Raw genomic sequence first — 25,451 nt, forward strand, 5'->3', positions numbered from 1 at the left:
TTTGCACCTTCACACCCTCTAGTGACTAGTTTTCCAAACATTCACCTTGATTTCTCCACCTTTTGCCATGTCATTTCTCTTTTGTCTTTAGTTTTGCATTTCACATCCCTAGGCCAATGAGATTTTGTTGTATGCTGGTGTATACGGCAGTGTCAACCTTTCTCTTCTTGAAAGCCATGCCCTGAGAATCTACAAGCCAGTCTACAAGCCCCCCCCCCGTCTCATGCCCGGGTTGCTCCTAGAAATTATTTATCAGGATCACATTGGCACCCAAAATTAAAATGCTTGTCCAGCATTTCATTGAAGTATTACAAACAAGCAAGCAAACAAAAACATTTAACAGCTACAGTCTGATGGATAGTTTTATCTTTCAAGGCATTACATCCTGTAAAACAAAATCAGCACTGTCACTGTGCTGTCAGTTTGTAAAAGCACAAGGATGTCATGTTGCTACACAGGCTGCTTGTAATTTTAAAGCAGTGATTTATAGGCTTTATATATAATTCACTGTAATCTGATTCAGAAAAGGACTGTGAATCTCATTAGCACCTCATTAGGACTTGGATTGCAACAGAGGGAGAGAGAATGATGGGGAGGGGAAGAAAAAGATAGATGGAAATAAAGGGGGTAAAGCTCAGTTCAGGACTGAACTGACTGAGATCTAAAGTCTTGTTACTTAAATGAGTGAATGTTGGAAGAACTAGGGTGATGTCTGTTTCTTGATATGATTTTTTGTGTTTTTTTTCAGCTTGCAAAAAGAAACTTTTTGATGCACATTTTGATTGATCAGGGGGCAGCTCTATGATAGTCTATTAAAAATTTTGTTAGGCATCTTATTAATAAACACAACTATAGTAGAAAAAAGGCACAAAAAAATTACTACCAAATACATTGCTTGTAGTTACATCTCTTGGTGAAAGATCGTTGGCAGCTCCAAGCTGTGAATGTGTGAATCTGGATTTATGTCTGTGGATTAGGGCATTTCTGAAAAAGTGTAAGCATTCTGAAGCTCAAGCAGTTAGTTGATTCATTAATTAGCTGGTCGACAAGCAAAAATTTTGATGATCGATTTAATCAAGCAAAAATGCCATGTATTTTCTGGTTCTGTCATCTCAAATGTGAAAATTTGTTGCTCCTCTGTTTTAAATCATTTTAAATATCTTTTAGTTTTGCACTGTTGATCGGACATTTAAAGATGTCACCTTTTACCTTCCAAACATTTTACTATTTTTTGACATTTCATATTTTTAAGTTAATGAATTACTTGAACTCCCTAAAATAATTATATATTTCAGTTTAAAAGCATGTGGGCACTAATTAGTCTTGTCTCGTATCATAAATAAAACTTTGTGAGCCGAATGTTTGACGAGTAAACTTGGCATTTAGTTAACATATCTGTATGGGTGAATGCATTGGATTGGGGTCTTGGTGGTTTGACATTGTTACTGAATGTGGGGAAATGTCAGTGTGAGATGGTAGCTGATCTGATAGATGGCATATGGAGAGTACTTCATTGACCCTCTGTTCACCTGTACTGACACAAAGACACATACACACACAGCACCTGCTGCTCCATTCCTCTCTCCCTGTCTCTCACTCTCTCTCTCTCGATTTCAGTAAAACTGCCACAGTGATATGAAAGACAAGAACAGTAATGCTAGAGTATCTATATTTCTCTGACTATAGCTCTGTTTTCCCAGATTGGGCTTGGTAATATTTATCTTTCATGTTTGGACTAGTTTGATTCATTTTTCTTTGATATAATGGAGTCCATAATGTAGCCTACTGATTCTCTCAGAAAACCTGAGAGATTGACTGACTGACTGACTGACTCAGGTGGCAGGTGTGTGTGTGCAGGGTCCGAAATCAACAAGTGCCAAATGTGGGTAGATTTTCCGTTTGGCGAGTAACTCTCGGAAGACTATCAACCACACTGGCGGGTAAATGTACCAAAATTGTCATGTAATAACAAACCATGCAGAGTCTCTGCCATGTTTTGTTGTAATTGACAGGTGTGCTGCATCTGTCCTCCGCTGTCTGTGTTGGAGTTTGACACACACACTACCAAATGTTTTTATGTGCGTCTAAACAGTGCCGCAAAACTGACCGTCTCCAGTGCTCCTAGTTTCACGGCACTGTTTACCATACAGAACATCAGGTACTCCGCAAAACTCGCCGCCGGTCTGCTGCTGCAACCTGGTATCACACCAAACTGTGCAATACACATGGCAGTCCGCCGTGGCAGCGTCACATTTCCAACACATTCTCATTCCGCGGTCAAGTTAGCAATGATAAATATGCAATGTTTCAAAATAAAGCTTGCTGAGAAAGAAACATTTTAATTGACGGTCACAGTTTGGTTAGGTTTAGGCACCAAAACTACTTGGTTATGTTTTGGAAAAGATCATGGTTTGGGTTAGAATAACTACTTCCTTAAAACAGTCAACACTGACTATTAGTTTCACATGGGAAATGAACCCCGGTCTCCTGTGTTAAAGTCCTGTGTTTGACCCATTACTTTTATGTTTGATCTTTAAGTACATTTAATAGCAAATACTTGAGTAGAATTTTGAGATCAAGACTTTCAGGCTTGAATTGATTAACCTTTGATTAATTTTGTTTCATATTTTGCTCTGGCCTCTTCTTTAAGTTTGTATTCAACATAATACTTTATTATCTCAATGAAATGTCCTGAAACAAATGTATATGTGATAAAAAATATGCTTGGCTGGTGGATTTTTTCATCTACCAGTCCCTTTGGCCAGTGAGTTAAAAAGTTAATTTCGTGTTGTGTGCGTGCGTGTGCACGCGCAACAGCCAGCATACCAGCTGCCTTGTTCCTATCAAGTATCTTTAGTTACACACAGAGGGATTTGACACCGAACCAAACCCTGTGCCACTGAAACATGATCAGCCTGGATCTTTTCATCAGTAGACAAATACACTGTGGACACAACAAACTTGGACATACATACAAATGACATAAATGCATATTCACCATATACTCACACACACACACACAGGTTGACCCACAAAGAGCAGAAATCCTTCAAGGTCTGTTTCAACAAGCTGTTTTTACATGCCTAATCATTTATTAATAGTACTCAACTGTAATAGAGAAAAAAGGGAAACGGCAGGATAGAGGTGTGTGTTCTCCTGAGGAGCACCTGTAAGCTTTTGGCATTTTCCCAATTGAGCTGTGGTCTTGTTTTGTGAGCTGACAATCCCACGTGCTTTTTCAGCTGGTGTTAGCTAAACAAGCACTGACCTGGAAATGACTGAGCTACAGAGATACTTTAAACTGGCTGCAAGTTATAAAAGATGACATTCTCTCCCTCTGAATGAGTATGTTCATTCTCCATGCACCTTCAGGGTGACAAGTGACAGCAGAATAATTTGAGAAACATTGCAGTAATGCATACACACTAATGAAGATACAAACACTCCTTCAAAGTCTCTCTCAGTGGATGTCCACTGGATATCCAGATTCTATATGTTTAAAGTATAGAGACATGCTTTATATACATGAAGTCATGCAAGATGACAGTAAGTTTTGACCTTTGCATGCCTTATGCTTAAACCCAGAGGGGAAATTTTAGAAGCAATGCACACAGTGGAAGAGAAAGGACAAGAGTAGAAAACAGATGACAGCATGAACAGTTGGTCAACTTTGAGAGAGAGAGAGAGAGAGTTTCTGAAAGCAATTTCACCAAACAGTATTTGGAGTGAAACAAGCCCAAGGCTTACAACTTGGCCATAGGTACATATATATGCAAAGAATGATGGATGCACGGAAACCTACACAGCAAGATGCCAACCTCTGTAAGGTGTGGGTCGGTGCCTTAATATACCCGGGGCAGTCGTTAACCTCTGAGGTGCTGTAAACAAACAGACAGATAGCTGGATATGGAAGGAAGGAATATTGCTCTGGGGAATCAGGCCACATGTGGCATATAGGCTACTGTGCATTTCCTGGCTGCCTGAATATCACTGTGGTTAAGCAGTGACTTGTGATTAAAATGGTTGTGCACATATGTATGTCTTGCTGTGTGTTTGTTAGATAAGGTAACACAATGCATTCTCTCTGTGCCATCTAGGCACATGTTGTAAACTTTACATAGTAAAATTTTTATCTAGTGTTTTGCGTAATGTTTATTTAAAGTCAGTGCACAAAACGAGCATCCAGTTTACTTTTGTCAGCGTGCTTGTAGTGTAGGCAGTTCATGTGGTTTCAAATTTCAAGGCTGTATGCAGATGCCCACACAGGGTCCACTCTGAGTCTTGTGGACTTGGGCAGATGACGAAATTTATGTCACACAGACCCGCGTGGGCCATACAGATGCAGAAACCATGAATTGGCCTTACGTCTTTTAATTCTCCTAACCACTACAACATTTACAGTCTCTCTCAACAAATATATTTTGTTTCCAACAGTTAGCAGTTAGCTTTTAATTTAAAAAAACAAACAAAAAAAAAAACAGATAACAGCCATTAAATGAAAACTACCTGTGATTAAAAAACAGTGACCAAGCATTACGTCAGTGTACTCTATATCATAGCAGTGTAATAGGTTTTCAAGGTATGAAAAGGTATGGGCAGAGGAATGGTGCCAATTAGTGGAGACATCAGTTTCACTCAAAAGAATTAGACAAAAGATTATTTTTACAAAATGAGATATTCAAAATCTTAAATAGCTATCCACTTTGTTTATTACTATAAAATGCTAATTTGAGATACATACAAAATTGTATCACTTACTTTGTTGGTTCTGCAGGTGTAAATAGCGTTAATCAAACATTGGATGTAGTGCACATGGTGTTTTTAAAAAAAAGCATATGTTACATGTTCTGTATTTTAATATGTATCTCATTGTGGCTTGGACAGAAACTGAAGGGTTAGTCTTCAAATAAAAACTCAGGTCCATTTTGATGTAACATATAAATGTGACATTAATGTGACTTTAGTACTCAGTGGTAATAAAACATTTTATGTGTGTTGTAGACCACAGAACCTGGATTTTTATTCAACATTATCTTTACGGAACGAAAATGTGAAAAGGAGAGAGATGTAACACGTGTTCAACAAAAGAGGCTGAGGCAGCTCTATTCATCACCAACTTGAAAAATATTCACCATCCCTTTAACAAGCCAAATGTATTTTAAAAATCACTCCTCATTCTGTACAGCCTTTTTTCTTCGAACAATTTGCCCCCGCTTTCCCTCTCTTCTCTTTTCTAATGGTAATGAACCTTGCCTTGAACCTTCCTTTTAATTGCTGTCGACTCTGATGAGAAGAGTGTGTGGAGGGAAAAAAAATCTAAACATTACATAAATTAATTTTAAGAGTAAGAAGAAGAGTAAGAGGGTCCTGCATAGCAATTTATTCAGACAGTTGGCTTTGTGCATGCTGCATCCTTGGCTTTTTAAGGAATGTTATTTAAAATAAATAATATGGTGTGGTTAAATGAAGAGTCCTTTTAGAGGGACTGATGAGCCACTGTGGAGCCACTTCAGGCTGCGCAGGGGAGAAGATATCAGCCAGGGAAATTAACAGGCTGAATAGATGCTTAGACTTTTTAACTTTATAATGAGACTCTCATAGTCTGCATAGTCCTGTGAAACGCATACTGTACATGCACTCACATATCTGCTTTCATATCATGCTCACATAGCATAAATAACTCACAGTGCACTAATTTACATAAACATAGATGTGTAAAATAGATATATGCAATACACATGCATGTAAGTACAAATGAACAGACACACTTTTAGGAAATACACTCACCATTTAGTATTGAAATATCTCAACACTTTATTTTGTCTTTTTAACAAAAACAACACCTTCGGGAATTTATTAAAGCTGTGATAGTAAAGGAGAGTGGATCAGAAAAGAGTGCAGCTAAACTCCAAACTGTCTTACTTCCTACATTATGCAGGAGCTACAACACTACTTGTGTTTTTCTTTTTTTGTATTTATCAATACATATATACATACAGTACAGACTTCGTTCTCATGTGTGTCCCCAAAGTCTACTCTATAGAACTGTCTCTCACTTAGGCGATATCACATTGTATTCAAGTACAGTGTGATTTTGCTCAGAGTCTTGTCTCAAGCTACAGTACTTTTCTCCAGATGCAATGAGAAGTGGCTACTTGTAAATGAACTGTACATACATATCCCAGCAATGCTGTCATTCATTTACATAGCACTATTTAAATATCCCAAAGTCCCCTGAATGTATTCAAATATGGCAGTTCACACCAGAGGAAATCTTACAATAAGATTTCACTAACTTTAGACACTTGCAAAGTACTCTGAGGTAATCTTGACCTATGTATGCAATGTCTATTTTAATCTTACCAATTGCTATATTATTTTTTTTTGCCTTCACAACATAACAGAGTGGACAATCACCAAAGGTTACTAAAAATAGTTTTGGGGACTTTTGGGACAAATGAACAATTTCACGGGTTAAGATTGGATACTGCTTTGCAATCCCTACTTGTTAGAACAGTACAATTATTTTATCTTTGTGTTGGCTGGAAATAAAGAATGTTGATTTGCAAAGATTGTTGATGCGTTCCAGGTCACTGAGCATGTGCCGTTCCACTTTTCCAAACCCTTGCTTGTAATAATTTATGACCTTGAAACCAATCATGATTGTTTATGCTTGGACTAATTTTGTGTGCATTCATTCAACCGAGAATGTCCTTTCACCTCTGTCATCCTAGCAAGGATTTCCCCCTTGTTTCCACTTCTAGATCATATACACACATGCAATCATGTATACACGCAGGCAGAAAAATACATGTATGTATGAAAGGCTTCATGTGAAGTGGCTGTGGCTCTGAATGATAAAAACCTGTGTGTTCCCTGTGACCTGACCTGTTAAGTCTGAGACTAAACCTGCCACTGTCACACAACTACTACTCTTCCAGACGCTAGCTATGTGTGTGTTTTACCCATTTACATTAGATATGAAAATTCAAATATCCTCATTTAGGTGGTTTGTTCAAGTCAACTCATAAAACTGATCGCCACTAAAACACTGAAAACTTTTGTTCTTTCATCTTGATTTTTATTTTTATTTTTTTAAATCTGTACATAGCGACTTCCTACTGATATTTGTTATAATAAGCACATGATTCCATTTTGGAAAAATAATTCCTGGTTCCTTAAAAACACTAATTGTCTGGTAGCAGCTTCATAATGCACATTTAGCTCCATATGTATGTGCGTCTGTGTGTTTATTTCCCATCCTTAAGTCTTAACCTAGCAGTTGTCTCCACATAGCCTTAGTTTGAGGGATTGCTCCCATATCATTGTCCCATAACAGCCTCTCCTATAGAAAGTAGGACTCTGCATTAGAAATAGTTCTCCTGGACATTTTCCAGAATTCAGCTTTGGGGTTCTCCTCTTTGTGGTTCAGTAATGTGCTCATCTCTAATGCAATTCCCTGCACATATGTGTGTCTGAATGTCTGTGTGGGCCTTTCCCATTGCTCCTGCTTTCTTTATTAGCATTTTCTCTATTATGAACCATTCAAGCAGCGAATACAACTCATTTACAGTAATGCAATATTTATCACACATTCAGCTCATTTTTACAAGACAGATGTCATGCATTTGACAACACTGGGCAGGTGTGTGAGGCATTTTTTTAAAAGGCTATAATCTGAAAGCCTTGAATTTCCTTTTACTTGCCTTTACTAGGCCCATGTTGACAATTGGGCTGCATCTCATCGCTGATAAACCCGAAGGCCATGTGAGCTAGCCATAAACTAGCCATGTTATAGGTGTATTGATTGGTCAACAGATTGCTTATATCCTGTAAAACGCAGCTCTAACGTGAATGCCTTTATTAACCACATTGGTAATAAATGTGGAAAACTGAAAATGAGTCCAGTTCACCCCCTCCATTTGGTTGTGTTTCCAAGTGGTTTGGGGCATGGTTATGGTTGTGATAACCCAGATCAATCTCGACCTTTCTGCTATTATCAAAGTCTTTAAAAATGTAGATTGAAAACAAGGTTTCAGGAGATGCAATAAGACCGTTGCAACTTGTCTTAGGTGCTTAGGCTGTCCAAATCTATATTGTCTTTAACATCACTTACCACAACTCACTTTTATACACCTGCTTTCATGTAATTATCTTGTATTGATCAAATTAGACATCCCTTGCCTTTTCTATTTTTTTACCAGGCTGTCATTTTTTTTGTGTTGCTTTCAGATGTTTTTTCCTCTCTTAATTTCAGTTTTTTTTCCGTTCAGTGTCTCTTTATGGGCATAAACTCCTGCTATCCAATGAAACACAGCTGCAGTCGATGCGTGTGTGTGTGTTTATGTGAGTGAGAGAAAGAGAGAGATCCCAGGGGATTCTGCAGCTTTACCTCTCAAACCCCTCTCTCATCCCTCAATCACAATCCTGCTTCACAGCCTCCGAGCTCTCGTCCTCCCCCTTCATTTCCTTTTGAGTCCTGTTGTCATCCTTCCTCTCCCACTCCCACTTGGTGATGAAGATGTGCTCTTTGGCAGTCGTTTTTTTTCACTCCCTTGTTTCCTTTCCTTCTGATATATTCCAATCCCCTTCTGTATTTAGATTTTTAAAAAGGTGCATGCTTCACATTTAGACATTTTTTCTTTTGTATGTTATTATTGTTATTATATAGACCTTTTTTTCTTTTCTTTTTTTTACACAGGTGCAAATGAGCTTTTAAGCTATCCCTGGGACACATTTATATTGATGTTTTCAAAATGTCAATGTTGCTTAATGTGCACTGCCCCAAATAGATAAAAAAATATAAACAATATATTCTGAGGACATAAAAGGTGGCTGATTTTAACCATTTGGGATTTTTTTGTCCATTGGCATCTCACAGGGTTGGATTTGTTATAAAAAAGTAATATATTAATCATTGATAGTTATCCATTTGAAGGCGTGTAATACACTAAGAGCATGTGTTACTCTAATCATATTATTTTCCCATTACACCCCCATAAGCTTGTGATTGCATCCTCTGTTTTCTTCAAAATATCCAATAACTTGGGAAATTGCCTTGTGACTGAATCAGGAAAGCTAGCAGTGATATTCAAATTTGTCATCATCCTATAAAACAATAAGATTAAAATAGTGGGAATATTTAATAATTTCTTTTCCAAAAAAGGTTAGTTTGAGACAGGATGTCACAATGAAAGCCAGTTACTGATATATGTAAAGTATTCAGTTAGATAGACATTACAGTTATCAGTTAGCTACAGAAAGGTGGATGAATAACATCCACAGAACAAAGTGTTGGTATTTACTCGGTAGCTGTATGGTTAGATAACTCATTGGACACTAGTGGCACATTAGAAGGTTACTGTTTAAACTGACGGACGGTTTACATACAGTAGGCTTGATGGGACTTGGATGCCTTTACTGACTCTTCCTCTGCTTCATCTGTCATGTTTTCCTTTCCTTTATCTCCTCTAACCGTCAGCTATTTCTTGTTTAACACTCATGTCATTTCCTCTTCTCTCTCCTTTTTACATGTTTATAAAGATGTTCCTCTGACAGTTTCATGTCAGTCACTCTTATGTCTTTCTCCCTCTTCCTCTCCTCTCTCTCAGCTACATCTCCCAGAGGCCCCTGGTCTAGAACATTAACAGCTTTCATTTAGTTTGTCTACAGTCAGTTCCCATAGGCCCAGAGTTAGCCGTTTTATTTATACTGTTTGTATATTGACAGTAGTTTTAGTAAACTTTGCCAGTACACTTATTCACAGAGGAGAGGCTGCATCCTTTATCAGAGTAATAAAGTGTGCTTTCTCTACATTCATTCAGTCTGGACTGTCTAAATTAATAAAACATTAAACAAATAAACATACATTATAGTCCCTTCACTAGATCAAAAGTAAATAAGTTAAAGTATTGTAATGGATTGTAATAGCCATTGTGGAATTGAAATTGGGACAGTGACCAACCCCAGAGATTGCATTGTTGTGTACGTGGAGAAGTTTGTGGGGGTGTAAAATATGTGAAGTGGAAGATTAAATACATTGGTCTCTCTCACTTTATCTCACTCACACACACTCATGCACACACCAGCTCACATCTTAATTACTGAGGCTTGATGGATACTTAACCTTGCCCCTTGCTGCTTATGCTAATGTAGAGAGGTCAGAAGTGTGCTGATTGGCTGGCTCGCTGTCAACTCAGCCAGAAAACTGTTGGAGTGCAGAGGACAGGATGAGAGAGGAGAGGAGACTGAGGGGCAAGGACAGGGGAAATATGGGAATGGGGACAAGGGGAAGTAGGGATGTGAAAATATATCAGTTATACTAGATTCAACTTTAATGCACTGTTTTCGCCGTAGAATAAAAGAAATGTTCCATTGAATTAAGATGAGCAAAATTAGAATAGTTTGTATTTTAACACGTTTTCCAAACAGGTTGGGTAATAGAAATCGGTCATTGTGTTAAGAAGCACACAGAGCTAATCACAATGTAGATATGTACATTTCAGTTACACAACCTTTCCTCAGTACTCTTACCAGTATGACCTCATCCTTTAAGCAACATGTTTGTTAAGGAGCATATGGCCAACTCTGTGTGTGAGCGTGTGTGCGTTTAATGAGCTCATCCCCCCCCCCAAGCTCTGTGTTTAGGGCTGAGGGTGTTTAGCAGCAGGGAGAGTCATTGAGAGGGGACACACACACACACACACACACAGTTCACAGCTGCTAGCCTGTTTTGCATGTTTCCACCTGACAAAAAAATGTGTGCTCCATTAGATGAGCTTCCAGGTAGGGCTGACGATTAATTTTCATGCAAATAATTGCGATTAACGATTTATTTGTCTTTTTCACTTCATTTTTATGCCGCATGTTGTGTTTGGCCATGTTGTCAGTTTCAGTGGCTACTCATCGAAACAATGCGGTTCTTGGCAAAGGAGTGTCAATTAATCTTCAAATAGGTTGCGCATGTGCACATTCTGAAACACTTTCACTTTTTGCTCTGCTGCACATAGATTTATTATGAAATAACTTATTCTAAAACTGTTGTGTAGGACTACACAAAAGCGGCTAAAGACAGTTAAAGTAGAAGGACGCATGCTTTTATTTTCAAAACGAGCAATCAGGCGATCATGTAATAATTGTGACAGGCCTAGTTCCAGGTCTTTATGCCTCAAATGTTTGTCACCTTAAAAGGCCAAAATAGGTGTTCCTGTTGGAGTTGTGATGACTACAGAAAAAGAAAATAGAAAAATAACAGTCCTGTGTTCAAGACAACTTTACTGGAAACACCAGGCACCACTAACACAGTGACAAAATTCATCAGGACTAGTGCAAAACAAAAATAAATCAAGATGTTTTTTATAAGACACCACTTAATGACAAAAGTTTAAGAAAAAGTTTAAAGCTGGTCATATTTTATAACGTTGACATAGACAGCTTGTTTTTGGGGATGTGAGACATTTGTAGCATATGTGAGAACATCAGCATTTTGGTTCATTTATATGATGAAGTCACTACATATGTCATGTAGTCAAGAGGCTCTTATATAGGTCATGCAGTGTGGTACATCTTAATGCCTAGAGTTATTTTAATGTCATATTCACAGCAAGGGGCTTCTCCAAGTCAACCTGATCAGTTCAGTTGGGCATTTAGTCTGGTCTAATTTGACTGATTCACTGTGTCCACTCGGCTATATATACCATATATATATTCCTCAGAGGTCATACATGTATGCATAGACTACTGTAGGCTTTTTCCATTGCCATCCGTGACCATTGGTGTGTGTATGTACAGTATGTTCAGAACATCTGGGTGTTCGGACCCTGTGTGTGGGTGCGTGCGTGTGGTCTTGAGGCTATGGAGAGTCAGTAACACAGAGTTGACAGGGGGCTGTGGAGATTTAGGACGAGGTGCCAAGGAAACACGTGTGCACACTCACACGCGCCCACATATGCACACCTCATCCTCTGATCTCAGGGGGCATCTGCTCTGGTTCGGGTCACTGGCAGTGAGTGCTCGGTCGGGCTCAAAAGTATCACCACGGCAACTGCATCGCATAATCCCATTCCGTCTCATCCCATCCACGAACTGTGTGCAACATGATTGGCCTGTTCCCCCTGGGGCGCTGAGGCGACGGCTCAGGGGCTGTCTCTCTGTGTCAGCTATGGCTCTGAGTCTGTGGGCGGGGAGCGCGTAGCGCATTAAAGGAACGTTTGGCGCATTTTGGCAGGAGATGTTGTGAATTATGCAGACGCACCCCTACTGTGTGTGTGTGTGTGTGTGTGTGTGAGAGAGAGAGAGAGTCTGTGTGTGCAGTGATGCCAGAGTGAGTCCTTCATGAGGAACAGACAATATCCTTTTTTTTTTTTTTGGTCTTCCTCTGTCACTTCACCCAGTCTTGAAAGTTTACCTCTGTCCACCTTTTATTAATTACTGGCATCATGATATACTACATCCTTCCCTGCGTCTGTCTGTTTTCAAGGTCTGTGTTGGGACTCCACAGATGAATTCATTCATTTGTGTGATTTTAACTGAACTTTTGTTAGGAGAGCATTTGAACTCAGCATTCCAAAATCCCAAGAGCCATTGAACGCAGCCTTCCAGTTGCCTGTGACCCGTGATGTCACAAGGTCAATAAAAGGGATCAGCGGCCACTGTTCTGTCTCTTTTCTCCACTTTTCTCTCTACGCCCGGATGTCGGTGCAATCTGCTTGGCGCAGATCCAACCTTCTAGCTATTGATGGTAATTCTGGTTATAGTTATTAATTTAATTATTAATCTGAGTTCCAAATTGATAGTTTAGTATATTATATGAGACTCAATCAATTGATTGGCTATCATTTCTCTTCAAGAAGAGTGGTGTCCCTGAGGATAATTAAACTATTTATGATTATCTTTAATAATGTTCATAGCCAAATTTAATTGATTGCACCTACACAGTTTGGTGCCCCTTTAACCATTATAAAGCCCATCACAGTGGCTTGGGTAGTATTCGTTATCCTTCTATAATAAAGGTAAAAGGTCAGTGGATAAAACCAGTGAATTTACATGCACACAGTTTCTCTGAATGTTTTGTTGAAACACTTTCTGTGTTGAGGCATCATATCATAACAGGCTTTCTTCTTCATGTTTCATATTTTTTGGCATTTTAAGTAATTTGTTGTTACCTGCTCAACACTTGTATGTCAATAAAGAGTTAGATTGAGAAGTAAATATGAGAGGAGTCACTAAAATCACCCTGAATAATACAAACAGCTCAAAATAATCATAAAAAACTTCATGTCTCTTCCCTTCATTCCTCCACTCATCTCTCACCAACTAGCTTTCATCTATCCCTCCCTTCCTCATTCACATGACAATGTAAGCTGGCTTTGAATTGAGTTGTCTACCTTCACCTTTCTGTCTCTCTCCTCACTCTGCTCTCTCACACCCCCTCCTCCTCCATCACTAGCTCTCTTTGTTTTGCTCAAGAAGACAAACATAGTATGAATTAAAACCCAACTGACAGTTTGCATCCAGTTTCAGTGCCCCCACCATCTCTCCCTCCCTCTCTTGCTCCAGCTGTCAGGAGGCTTCATTATTAAAGATTCATGGTAGAGTCTGGGTTGCTCCTACAAAAGCTTTTGTCAGACAGACAGAGTGTCTCAAATCTCACAGCTTCTAACTGGAGGTGACATAGAGACTCACATAGATCCACATGCGCACAGACACACTCTCCTTGTGGTTTGCTACACTATTTTACTATCTGTCCAGCGCTTTTTAATTCAAATAATCTTGAAAATAATGCTACTTTTCATTTCTAATAATAAGTCATTGTTATATACCTTATCAGTGCTTACTCTCTTGCTATTGATCACTTCACGCCATGTCTAACTGTTGGTGAATGTTGCAAAAACACGCACAGCACAGTGTTATAAATCTCCAGTTTTGGCTTGGTTATGTTTTTTTTTTTTTGTCATCTGATGTCATGGTCACCTTTTTTGACAGAAAAACAATGTTTGGGCTGCACTGTTTTCACCATCATACTTGTCACAGTAGTCTGTGCAACTTTTTCTCTCCCACCCTTCCACATGCACTCATGAGTGCATATAATTTATTGTACTATGATTGAACAAGTTGTATTAATTACATCATGTACAATATAGCAGATCTTTTTCAAAACCCATCTTACTAATTAGACTAAATGTACCTATCATTTTTACCAGCTCCAAGGGGATTACACAGCCAGAAGAACATCACAAAGAGCGATGCTGTGCTAACATGGATCATGACCTAAAGTCATGACATAAAGTGGCTGAGTTTATCTTGCTATTGACTTGTACTTCTGTTCTCATGCTCATACATCAAACCAGCTCTTTCCTAAATTTCATTTTTGCAATCTCTGTGGCACAGTGGAGAGCACAAGCTGTCACATGCTGAACTCAAGCGTCCGTATTTATTATAGTTAAAATATGATACGACACAATGCTAATTAAGTACAGAATATTAGTTAACGCAAAAAAAGGGGCATAGTTGGTCCAGTTTTTTAGATGATTGGAGTTGGAATTGCAAAGATGTGGCAGACACCGGCTTTTATTTTCTCCCTAACTCCCACAACAAAGATTATTTCCTACTCGCTATACTATGCTCAATTAAAAAACCTATGTTGCCCACCTGTTCAAGTTCACCTTGGCTTTCAGTCCTTCAAGCTTACAACACAGGAAAACACTACAGAGTAGAATGGATTAGATTCTAGATAAATATGGGCTGATGGATGATGGCATTGTTTGTTGATCAAAGCTGCCACAGATGATTTATTAAACATTGCGATGTGAAATACAACCACTTAAATAAATTAGACAGTGGATCACCACACATGTAATCTCTGATGTACACCATAACAGAATTAATGGTTTTCATCTTTATCCAAAATTTTGCTATATTGGACATGAGTAAATTCTTCTCCATTCTCTCATGGACATTTCAGGAGAGAATAGCTTACATGCCACCAGGGAAAACAAAAAAAAGTTCTCCTTCTGGTAGGAAACTTTCACAGTTTGGTAACATGGTGTCCCTCTGTCATACAAACCATTACTGACATAGAAGTATCTGCAACTGTGAACAGTACTCTTCAGAGTGATGTTTCTGACTCATTTCCACTTAATACAGAAAATAGCAAGTCCAGTCAGCCTCTCCTGATTTATATTGCTTCTTGGGTATTTTTATATTTGATACAGGATGCAGACAGGCTCTATCATTGAAGGCCATTGAGTAATCTGTGTGTGTGTGTGTGTGTGTGTGTGTGTGTGAGCATGTGCTTTTCAGACCAGTTAAGCCATTATATCTGGTTTAGGAAAACAGATTTTACCTTTTGAGTCTTTATCTCAGAAAAGTTCATTTTAAAAGCGTATTAATTTACATTCATTCATTCAGTCATTGAGTATTGCAGTTGCTTTAGAAATTCTATAGTGCAGTTTCCATTTTACATGCACACACAAGTGGACACATGGAGAAGCCTGTAATGCATTTGTCAAAGTGCCCAGTCCAGAACCATTAGAATTTAGGGTTGACCTAAAGTTTTGAGAAAACAGTGGGACAGGTGTGGTGCAAGCTGTCTTTTTGTACCATAATTTTTTTCACTTGGTTAAATCAAAAACATTTGGCTAGAATTGTGCAAACAGTTGGTGCAAAAATCCCATATTGTCTAGTAATGTTAATCTCCTCTTTTATCTTTTTCTTTTTTTTGTTGTACAGAAAAGCCCAGGAACAGGAGAAAAAGGTGGTAGTAGCAGGTTGTGTTCCCCAGGCCCAGCCACGGATGGACTATCTCAAAGGACTCAGCATCATTGGGGTATGTATATATGTGTATACTTTGACTTACTTATATGAAAGGGATAATCTGAGTTATGTAAGGATGTGTTCATACAGCATATACCGTATGTCTGGGTGTGTCCCTTTGTCTTTATTTGTGTCTAATGTACAACCTTTGAGGAGTACAGAGACACACACACACATAGCTAGATATGGTTCACCTGGCTGCCTACCTGCTGTGTTTGTTCTATTCTGGCCTCCCTGCCGCTTGGTTGATCAATAGACCTCCCCAGGAGACAAGACCAAGACTACTAAGATGAACAAGGTCGGAAGTAGAAAAGAAGGAAGAATATATGATCGAAGGATGGAGAAAAGTATAAGAGATGGAGGGAGGGGAGGAGGAGAAGGGGAAAGATCCTGACATAGTTGAAAAGGAAGAAAGGAATGTATTTGAAAGATAAGGGCCAGAGGACAGGGGTAAGAAAAAGAGTGGAAAAACAACATGACAGGGACACAAATAGCATGGACACTAATTTAATACTCCTTGTTTAGACACAAAAATTGACTTTAGCAAATCATTAACCTCAGTGAGCAATGAGAAGACTGAAATTAATTAGAATGTCTTGTGTTGCATGGTTTTATACTATATGCTGCCACAGCTGTTGCTGATAAATGCTACCAACCAATGTTTCCTACACAAAACTGCAAGTCTGAACTTCGTAGTCAGCTTTAATATTGTTATAAGTTCTCAGTTTGAGATAATGCTAACCCCTTAGACCTTAACCCATACACTGTATATGGGTTAGTGTGTAGGTTCTACACTAAAGAAGGGAAATAATCTCAAAAGTCCTACATGTTCTTTTTGCATCAATTGCCCAATCTTCTTAGTACATGGCTGTCTTGTCCTCCACATGCAGAATATTTCCCACCAGTGTAGAGATTGGATTTACTAACCCCTAGGCTATGGCTATGTCTGATGTGTGGAGAAAGACAGAGGTAGGAAGGGACAAGTGAATGATGAGTCTAGTCTGCCCCTGTCGTTGTTTTGTAGTATTGAGACAGTGAAATGATAGAGCAGAGGGCTACAGATAACCTAGAGCCGACAGACAAAAGGCGTTGCCGCTAAAAGGGAAAACTCAGTTAAACAGAAATTTCCACAGTTCCAGGACAATAATCCATAATTTAGGTAGAGTAAATGTAATAGCTACATAGCCTACTCCAAATATTTTACAAATACCAACCTGTCCAAGAACAGTAACACGACATCTTTAGTTTTTTCTGCCATAGGCTTCGCCATACTCCTGCTGTAGCCTACTCCGTCGCTACTGCTGCCTCCCCCCTTTAGCTCTGGAAAACCAATCATTGCTAGTTGACCTAAAACGCATCACTACGGATGCGCCAGCGCAGGAATGTCGCCACAGACACCAGATTTAAAAACTCTGGTATACTGCAAAATACAGACAGTTACCTGGTGGTGATAGGCTTAATCAGCATTCTGTGAACTTGTTTGGCAAGGGCTTGAATGTAACAGATGTTCATTTATATGTAAAAGTCCCGCACTCCAGCTTTAACATCAGGGAAGTCATAGAAATATGCAGATATAACAAGGAGGGAAAAAAACATCCTTTTAAGTAGAATTATTAGGGCCATTTGTCCTGCAGTGTTTATACAGTCTACTGTAACACAAATAAGTGATTTTGGCGATTTTGGTGATTGTGGTGCAGGTATGAATGATTATATGTGATATGGCACAATTATTTAATTTTCACAGCAGTCACAGGAGGAAACTAAAAAGATGTGTCAAGGTTATCAATGTTTAACAGCTAAATGAGTATTCCTCATGAAATCATTAATGATGTTTGTAATTAGAAAGTGTGATTTTCTATCTGCTTCCACTTTCCAGGACCCCTGCAACATCGTATTGAGTCTTAAGTCTTAAACGGAAGGGTGTTGTTAAGGGTGAATGTTAAAGTTATTTTGCATTATTGTCTGCAAGCAATCATGTAAACACAATTACATCAGCCACTCCAACATAAATAAACGTCAATATATAAATAAACAACAAAAATATTCCTTGTTGTTGAGCAATGTGTAATGCACATATGTCTGTACCACACGTAAAAATGAAGACATTTATTCCATGTTTACGAGAGCTAAATAATAATTCCTGCATGTCTAACAAAACATAGTTGGTCAATTTAGAAATATCATATATGCATGCATGCACTCCATGCTCACAGAGAGCCAGGCTTTGCCTTCTAAATCACCACAGAAAACCTTGCTCTTAATTTCACATAATGCTGAATTTATTTTCTTATGTAAAAAACAAACTGCCTTGTTGAAAATAGGGATAAATCAAACTGTCCGTTATCCAGTGTTGATAACTGCAACTGTTTTAAATAAATAATGGGTGGAGGGTGTCTCAAATTGTTACGTTAAATATTCTTTACCATAAATAATATTATTCCATTTAAGTAAACATGCCACCATGTAACATAATTACATTCAAATCAAGTGTCATGTATGTATAATATAATTACATTCAGATAAACAGGCTTGTATATGTAATAGCTTTCAGGGTGAGGCAGAAACATCTGGGAAGTTTACTACTGTCGTTCCTTTCATTGTCATGACTAGATTGGATTATGCATTGACTGACATGCACGCGCACACACACACACACACACACTACCACACACACACACACACACACACACACTGATGGATGGATGCATGCATGCATGAACAGCCAACAAACACAGACAGAGGTATATGAGTATGCACACACTCCCTTTGTGCGTCTTTGGTAGTTACAATCAACCACACAACCTCACGACAGTGACAGTTGGTGGGTTATGCAAATTAGATGCAAATAACCAGTCATGAAATTTGTATATAGTGATTGCATTAACGGCTAGATAAGGGGTGTAGTTAAAAAATATAAGTGCTTCCTGTTGAATTCATTCAGTTTAATCGACCTGTGTGTCAGCTTTTATGTGTATTTCTGTTGTGTTTTCCTCTGTGAAGTTGCAGAGAAATGAACAGCAGTTTATTGTGTGTGTCAGCTATACAAACAGTCATGCAAGCCTACAGTCTTTCCTGTCTCTGAACTAGACATGTCACATTCTGTATCTGAGACACATCACACTTCCACACGTACACAGTGCTGGCTAGGTAATCAGAGGATTACAGTGGGTAAGCAATGTTGTAAACATGAGAAGCACGCACATCAGTCTTCTCAGTGTACAGTATGTATGTATGCCTTGGGTGGGCTATATTAGTGAATATTGTGAGCACATTTCTATGTACACAGTTCTACTTACTTATATGTACTTCACATTACTGCTTATTATAAGTGTATAATGTTACACAAATTGACAACTCACTTAAGAAATATCCTGGGTTTCAGTGATTCCTTTGGTTTCTTAGAACTTGAATACTGAAAAGGTTTTGCCATATTTTTGATATTCTTTCTAATCCTTTATTCATAAGCCAAAAATTTTTCTCACCCATAGAGTTTACTCAGAAAAGCCCAGCTGTTGAAACATTTCCTACTACAGGTGCTCTCCCTCTCAGGCTAGAGATAGCCTTTGTAAATGTGTGTGTATATGTATGCTTGGTGTAGAGTTGGAGAGTGTAGACTTCTGTCTCTATACATACAGGACCTTGCACCTTTTCGCAAACATTCCACTTGTGAATGGCAAGATAAAGGTTATTTATATTTTCATTTTATTTTAACTTCTAACCAAAAATAATTAAAAAATAATAGTTGTTTTTGACAAATTCCTTTCTATGGAAGCCTAGATGTACTGAAAATATTGTTTTTTTTTTTCTCTCTCTCTCTCTATATATATATATATATTATATATATATATATATTATATATATATATTTTTTTGTATTCAATTATCCAGGTGTATAAAGCAGGATTCAATAAGAACTAGAATTGAAAAGTGAGATCTGAATTAATCGCTAAAATGTAAACAATATCCAACCCTCGCTGTGAGTTGGGACACCCGATGCTGCTCTAAATGAACCCAGATTGCCTGGCCATTAGAAGAAAATAGATTTTATCTCAGTGTGTCACATGCATAAGACTGCTGTCTGCAATGCACAATGTGAATCTCTGTGAGTGCATTTGAAAGAAGGGTAACTCTGGGTAATGGGCCTGGAGGCATTAAGAACGGGTGCCAAGGACAAGAGCATAGACCTCTAAGAATAGAGAAAGTGAGTGAATTAGAGGTGGAAGGGATGCTGGTAGGAATGCAAGGAGAAATAAGGAGAAATCATTTATCCCTCTCTGGACAAAACTTGTGTGATTGTATCTGTTTGTACTTGTTTGTCTGTGTGCATACTGCATATTGTCTTTGTGCATATTTACATGCCCACCTTGTTTAAATGTGGATCAGTATATGTGTGTTTGTGGGTTGTCAATATCAGGGTGTTGTTTGACTGTGGACTTAACTGACTTGGTTTGTCAGCATCAATAAACTTTTCCCATGTGTGTCTGTCTGTACTTCAGGTCCAACAGATTGATCGAGTGGTGGAAGTAGTGGACGAAGCTGTTAAAGGTATTTTAACACATACACACAAAAGCACTCATTGTATGAGTGAATAAGCAGCAATGCATTGATCAGCTAATGAATGAATGAGAATCCTTTTGTTGTAGGAAATGAAGTTTGAGCTTCAGCTCCATGTATAAATGATTTTCGGTAAAATAGGTACTTATTGACAGGACATGAGGACTAAGAACGGTTTGACTGCTAAGAGTAAGAATATAACACTTTCCTGTAGAAGATTCAGTTAAATTTTATTTATATAGCGCCAAATAATAACGGAAGTTATGTTAGGGTACTTTTCATATAGAGCAGGACCCAACAATTCCCACCATGAGCAATCACTTGGCAATAGTGGCAAGGAAAAACTCCCTTTTAATTAACAGGCAGAAACCTCGATTAGAACCAGGCTCTGGGTGGGCAGCCTTCTGCCTCGACTGGTTGGGTTGAGAAAGAGAGGGGGGGGACCTGATTCCGGGAGAGGAGCTTGACAACTAAAGGCTCTGGCTCCCATTCTACTTTTGGAGACTCTAGGAACCACAAGTAACCCTGCATTCTAGGAGCGCAGTGTTCTAGTGGGGTAATAAGGTACTATGAGCTCTTTAAGATATGATGGTGCCTGACCATTAAGAGCTTTGTAGGTGAGAAGGATTTTTAATTCTATTCTGGATTTTACAGGGAGCCAGTGCAGAGAAGCTAATATTGGAGAAATATGATCTCTTTTCCTAGTTCTTGTCAGCACATGTGCCGCAGCATTCTGGATCAACTGGAGAGTCTTAAGGGACTTATTGGAGCAGCCTGACAATAAGGAATTGCAATAATCTAGCCTAGAAATAACAAATGCATGGACTAGTTTTTCGGCATCATTTTGAGACAGGATGTGCCTGATTTTTGCAATGTTACGTAGGTGAAAAAAGGCTGTCTTTGAAGTTTGTTTTATGTATATCTTTAGATAATGTGTCTTGGAGGTGTTTGGGGCCAAGTACATTAACTTCAGTTTTGTCTGAGTTTAACAAAAGAAAATTGCAGGTCATCCAGGTTTTTATGTCCTTAAGGCATGCTTGAAGTTTATCTAACTGATTGGTTTCATCTGGCTTGATCGATAGATATAATTGGGTATCATCCGCATTACAGTGAAAGTTTATGGAGTGTTTCCTAATAATATTGCCTAAGGAAGCACATATAAGGTGAATATAATCAGTCCAAGCACAGAACCTTGGGGACCTCCGTGACTAACTTTGGCGTGCATGGAGGATTCATCATTAACATGTGCAAACTGAGATTGATCTGATAAATAGGACTTAAACATAGGCTGTGATGGTCAATGGTTTTGAATGCAGCACTAAGTACAGAGACAAGTCCTTTTGTCTTATGAAATTAGAAGGTCATTTGTAACTTTCCCCAATGCTGTGTGTGATGCACTCTAAATCCTGACTGAAAATCCTCAAATAAACTGTTTAGAAAATCACACAACTAATTGGTGACTCCTTTCTCAAGGATCTTAGAGAGAAATGGAATGTTAGATATAGATCTATAGTTGGCTAAAACCCCTGGATCAAGAGTGGGCTTTTTAAGAAGAGGACATAGTCTGTTAATAAGATGTGAGAAAAGCAATCTAAATATAAGTTTTTACAGCTTTTTCTAAGGTTCTTGTATGAAGATAAATCAGTACTAGTTGAGGGCAGGAGGTGAAGAATTTTGTCTCTAATAATTAGAATTGTAACATTAAAGAGAGAGCACATAATCAAATCATAATGACTTTGAAATATTCAGCTTTCTCTCTTTAAAACATTTGATTCTGAGCAATCATTGTGAATGATAAGGTACCAGCTAGGGCTTTTATTAGAAAAGTCAGTATTGTTCAAAGTGCTAAGGTCTACAGCAGTAGGTTCTTTGTGTTTTAAAATTTGACATTCAAGAGCAGAGTGACTTGATTTACTGCTTTTTTCATGGTTTAATAGATGGTAAATTCCTGAAACAAAATGCATACAAAACTTATTTTTGACTTCATTGCTCAGTAAGATTAATAGTTTAGATTGACGCGTATTTAAAAGCAAAGTCGCTTTCAGATGTTGCTTTCAGATCTTGTCTGTCTTGCGTTCTGAGTAGCTAGTTAAGTGGTCTTCTCTGTCTGAGAAGCTCACTGACAGCAAGACAGACTCACATGGCAGTGATTAGGTCATCCTTTTATACTATTAGTGAACCACTGCACTTAACTGTTTAATGAAGGTCAGGCAGAGTTTACCGTGAGAGTGTCCAGTCAAGATGTCATACACCCCCAGCTGTTCTCTAATAAAGAACAGATTGAGTTTACAGTGTGCGTGTGTGTATGAGTGACCAGTTTACACTGCAGGCCTCAATCTAATGAAGGACAGCTGAACTGAGGCTTAATTTTACAATGTGTCATCAACCCTAAACCCTACACACACACTCACATTCACACTTTTATTCCCCCTTTCTTTATTTGCTCATTCTCCCTTTCCTTTTTCTTCCCTTTCCTTCTTCCTCCCATTCATCAGCCTCTTTTGATCTCTTTCCCTCCTTTCTTCCTCCTCCCTCTGCCTTCTCACTACCCTGTTGTAGCCCTTCTGCCCTCCTTCCCTCCCCTTTTTCTTCCTCCTTCACCCCCTCCATAGAAACAAATTTCCCCAGTATCATTGCAGTTCTTTATGACCTCGTATAAACTGAGAGCTGTTATTTCAGCTCTGAGGCCTGGGCATAAACCTTTAAGCTAGGGGATTCGCCTTTCGTAATGGCTACTAAAATACTTACTTCAATGAACTGCTAATAGACGCAGTTCTTTTGCTGCACCAAAATTGCTTACAGGTCTGTTTTCCACATGACAAGAGTACTGGTATTCTTTTATGAGCTTGGTTCTTGAGGTGTGAAATTATCTATTCAGTTTGGATCCTGGCTCAACAAGAACTTAACAACTGTCACCCTATATGGATACTTCACTACTGTAAAACTGCTTTTAATCATAGTGCATCTACCTAACATGAAGCTCAAGTTACTACCTGTTGTAAATGGAGGGCATTTTTATCTTTTAGTTATCTCAGGTTGGGTTGCTGAGCATGCACACAGTACTTAACATTTATATAGTCATACACATTACAACTACTGTCCAGTCTTGTGGTGTCAGTGATTTGGTGGGTAGTGTTGTAACTGTGGTCACAAGCTTGCTTATCCAAATCATCTTTTTTTTTTTTTTTGCTATGCCAGATGTTAATTTTCTTGCTAACAACAAACACAGCTTTGGATTTTTCTTGCCACTGGCAGATCCATAAATAATTAATTAATGACACCCATAGATACACATTTTTCCAAGGGCATGTATCCAGATTTTATGTCTCTTAGTGATGCTCAATAAACAAAAACACAAGGACAGTTGGTTATTTGATGAGTAAAATACAGAGAATGAATGTTTTCTTTTTTTTATCATGAAAAAAATGCATACAGAAGCTCATACAAAGGCTAGAAAATAAGTTTTATTCATGTTTTCACTCTTAAAGAAATGCACACTTCCACTGAAGTCTGATCTGTGCGCCATTAATAAATAACTGCTGTACCTCTTTCTTTATAGGGCCGATTTGATGTAATTTCTTTATTGGTCTCCTGATATTGATCTTCTCTCACTGAGATGATAGCCTCGGTTGATACCATTTCACTTGATATTCTTTTATCTTTTAGAAACAGTTAGATTTTGTGTGTGACAGAGAAACAACCGGTGCAGGAAAGGTTAGACAGACTAATGTATCTACTTAGCTACAGATCAGAGGCTATATGGCATCCATATAACCTCATGATCCTTATTTCACCAAGATAAACAAAATGGTTTGCGCACATGTCAGTGCTGAAAAAATAAAGCAGGATTATAAAGACATGACTGAATAGAAAAACAGTTAGACAGGAGGAAGGAAAATTAAGTAAAGGTACAAAGAGACAAGTTGATGCATTCTCATATAAAGTCATCTGACGGTATTCTGAACGTCTTTTAATGCTCAAGCTCTGTGGAGGAGCTTGTCATTGTCAAGCATCAAAGCCTCATGTATGGCTTTTTAAAGGAAGCACTCTTTTGAAATGTTTGCATTAAGGCACAGCATAGAAGTAATACATTTCCCATCAAAATTGATTCAACTGATATTTGGCAAGGAAATAAACAGCTTTTTCAAAGGCAGTTGTACATATCTAATAACCTGTTATATCGAGAGGATGAATGGCAAGCATTACACCCCTCCTGTCCTTCTCATCTGCCACCTTTGTCCCTCCTTTCCCATGTGCCCTCATCCCCCCGATCCTGCCTGCTGTTTTGCAATCAAACCAGGGAGTACAACAAGACCCACCACTTATGAGACATCAGATGCAGGTCAACAGGTCAATCTTTTAGCTCCCTACCTCTCTGGTCCAACCATCCATCTGGCTATCCTGTACATCTTTTATCTGTGATGTATCTTTTCACCCAACCATCCATCCATCTACCTTTCCATCCACCTTGCCTACCCTCCCTCCTTTTCCCTAGCATGTTATAATGGGCCATTATGAGTGGATAGAGGGATTTATGTTGGGTTGTATTTATAAAGGGGAGAAAAGAACAAAGGAGAGAGAGAGATTGGAAAAAACACAGGAGGGAAAGGAGGAGGGCAGTCAGTAACTAGAAAATGTGCTATAGGGTGATGTGTGTGGCTGTGTCTATGCAGGGTTGCCCATCACAGCAGTTGACCTCTCTAAACTCTGTAATTGAGATGACAAATTGGGAAACATTCTTTGGTTTTCTTCAGCAACTCAAGTTAGCTATTTTATCTCTTGCTCCCCATTCATGGTCCCCTAGGCATTGAAATTTAATTTGGCTTTGGGTACACTCCTGGAGTGATTCCATGCTGGTAGCGAGATTATTTCTTGAGTCACTGGTGGCCGTCACATTGACAGGGGTCCTGTGCAGTTTTAGAGGCAAAGAATATGTGGTGAATGACAATTTCCAAGTTTTATAAGAAGGGAAAATCTCATAATTTGGAAAAACATCTGGAAATCCCAGCACCATACTGGTAATGCTTTCTCTCTACAAGTCTGTGTATGCAATTAGGTATTGGTAACTTTATTTTCCCACAGCTT

The 25,451-nt window shown here is 38.5% G+C and overlaps 1 protein-coding gene across 4 annotated transcripts in view; it reads left to right on the top strand.

Moving 5' to 3' along the window:
• The window catches only part of cdkal1 (CDK5 regulatory subunit associated protein 1-like 1), a 256,133-nt gene that overhangs the window by 64,655 nt on the left and 166,027 nt on the right, over nt 1–25,451 (top strand). For all 4 annotated transcript variants that reach the window (XM_044208561.1, XM_044208562.1, XM_044208560.1 and 1 more), the window contains exons 5-6: nt 15,730–15,826; nt 20,309–20,357. In XM_044208561.1, coding sequence (XP_044064496.1) covers nt 15,730–15,826; nt 20,309–20,357 — 146 coding nt within the window. The remainder of the gene's footprint in view (nt 1–15,729; nt 15,827–20,308; nt 20,358–25,451) is intronic.

Source organism: Siniperca chuatsi, linkage group LG9, assembly GCF_020085105.1.
Source record: "Siniperca chuatsi isolate FFG_IHB_CAS linkage group LG9, ASM2008510v1, whole genome shotgun sequence".
Taxonomy (NCBI): domain Eukaryota; kingdom Metazoa; phylum Chordata; class Actinopteri; order Centrarchiformes; family Sinipercidae; genus Siniperca; species Siniperca chuatsi.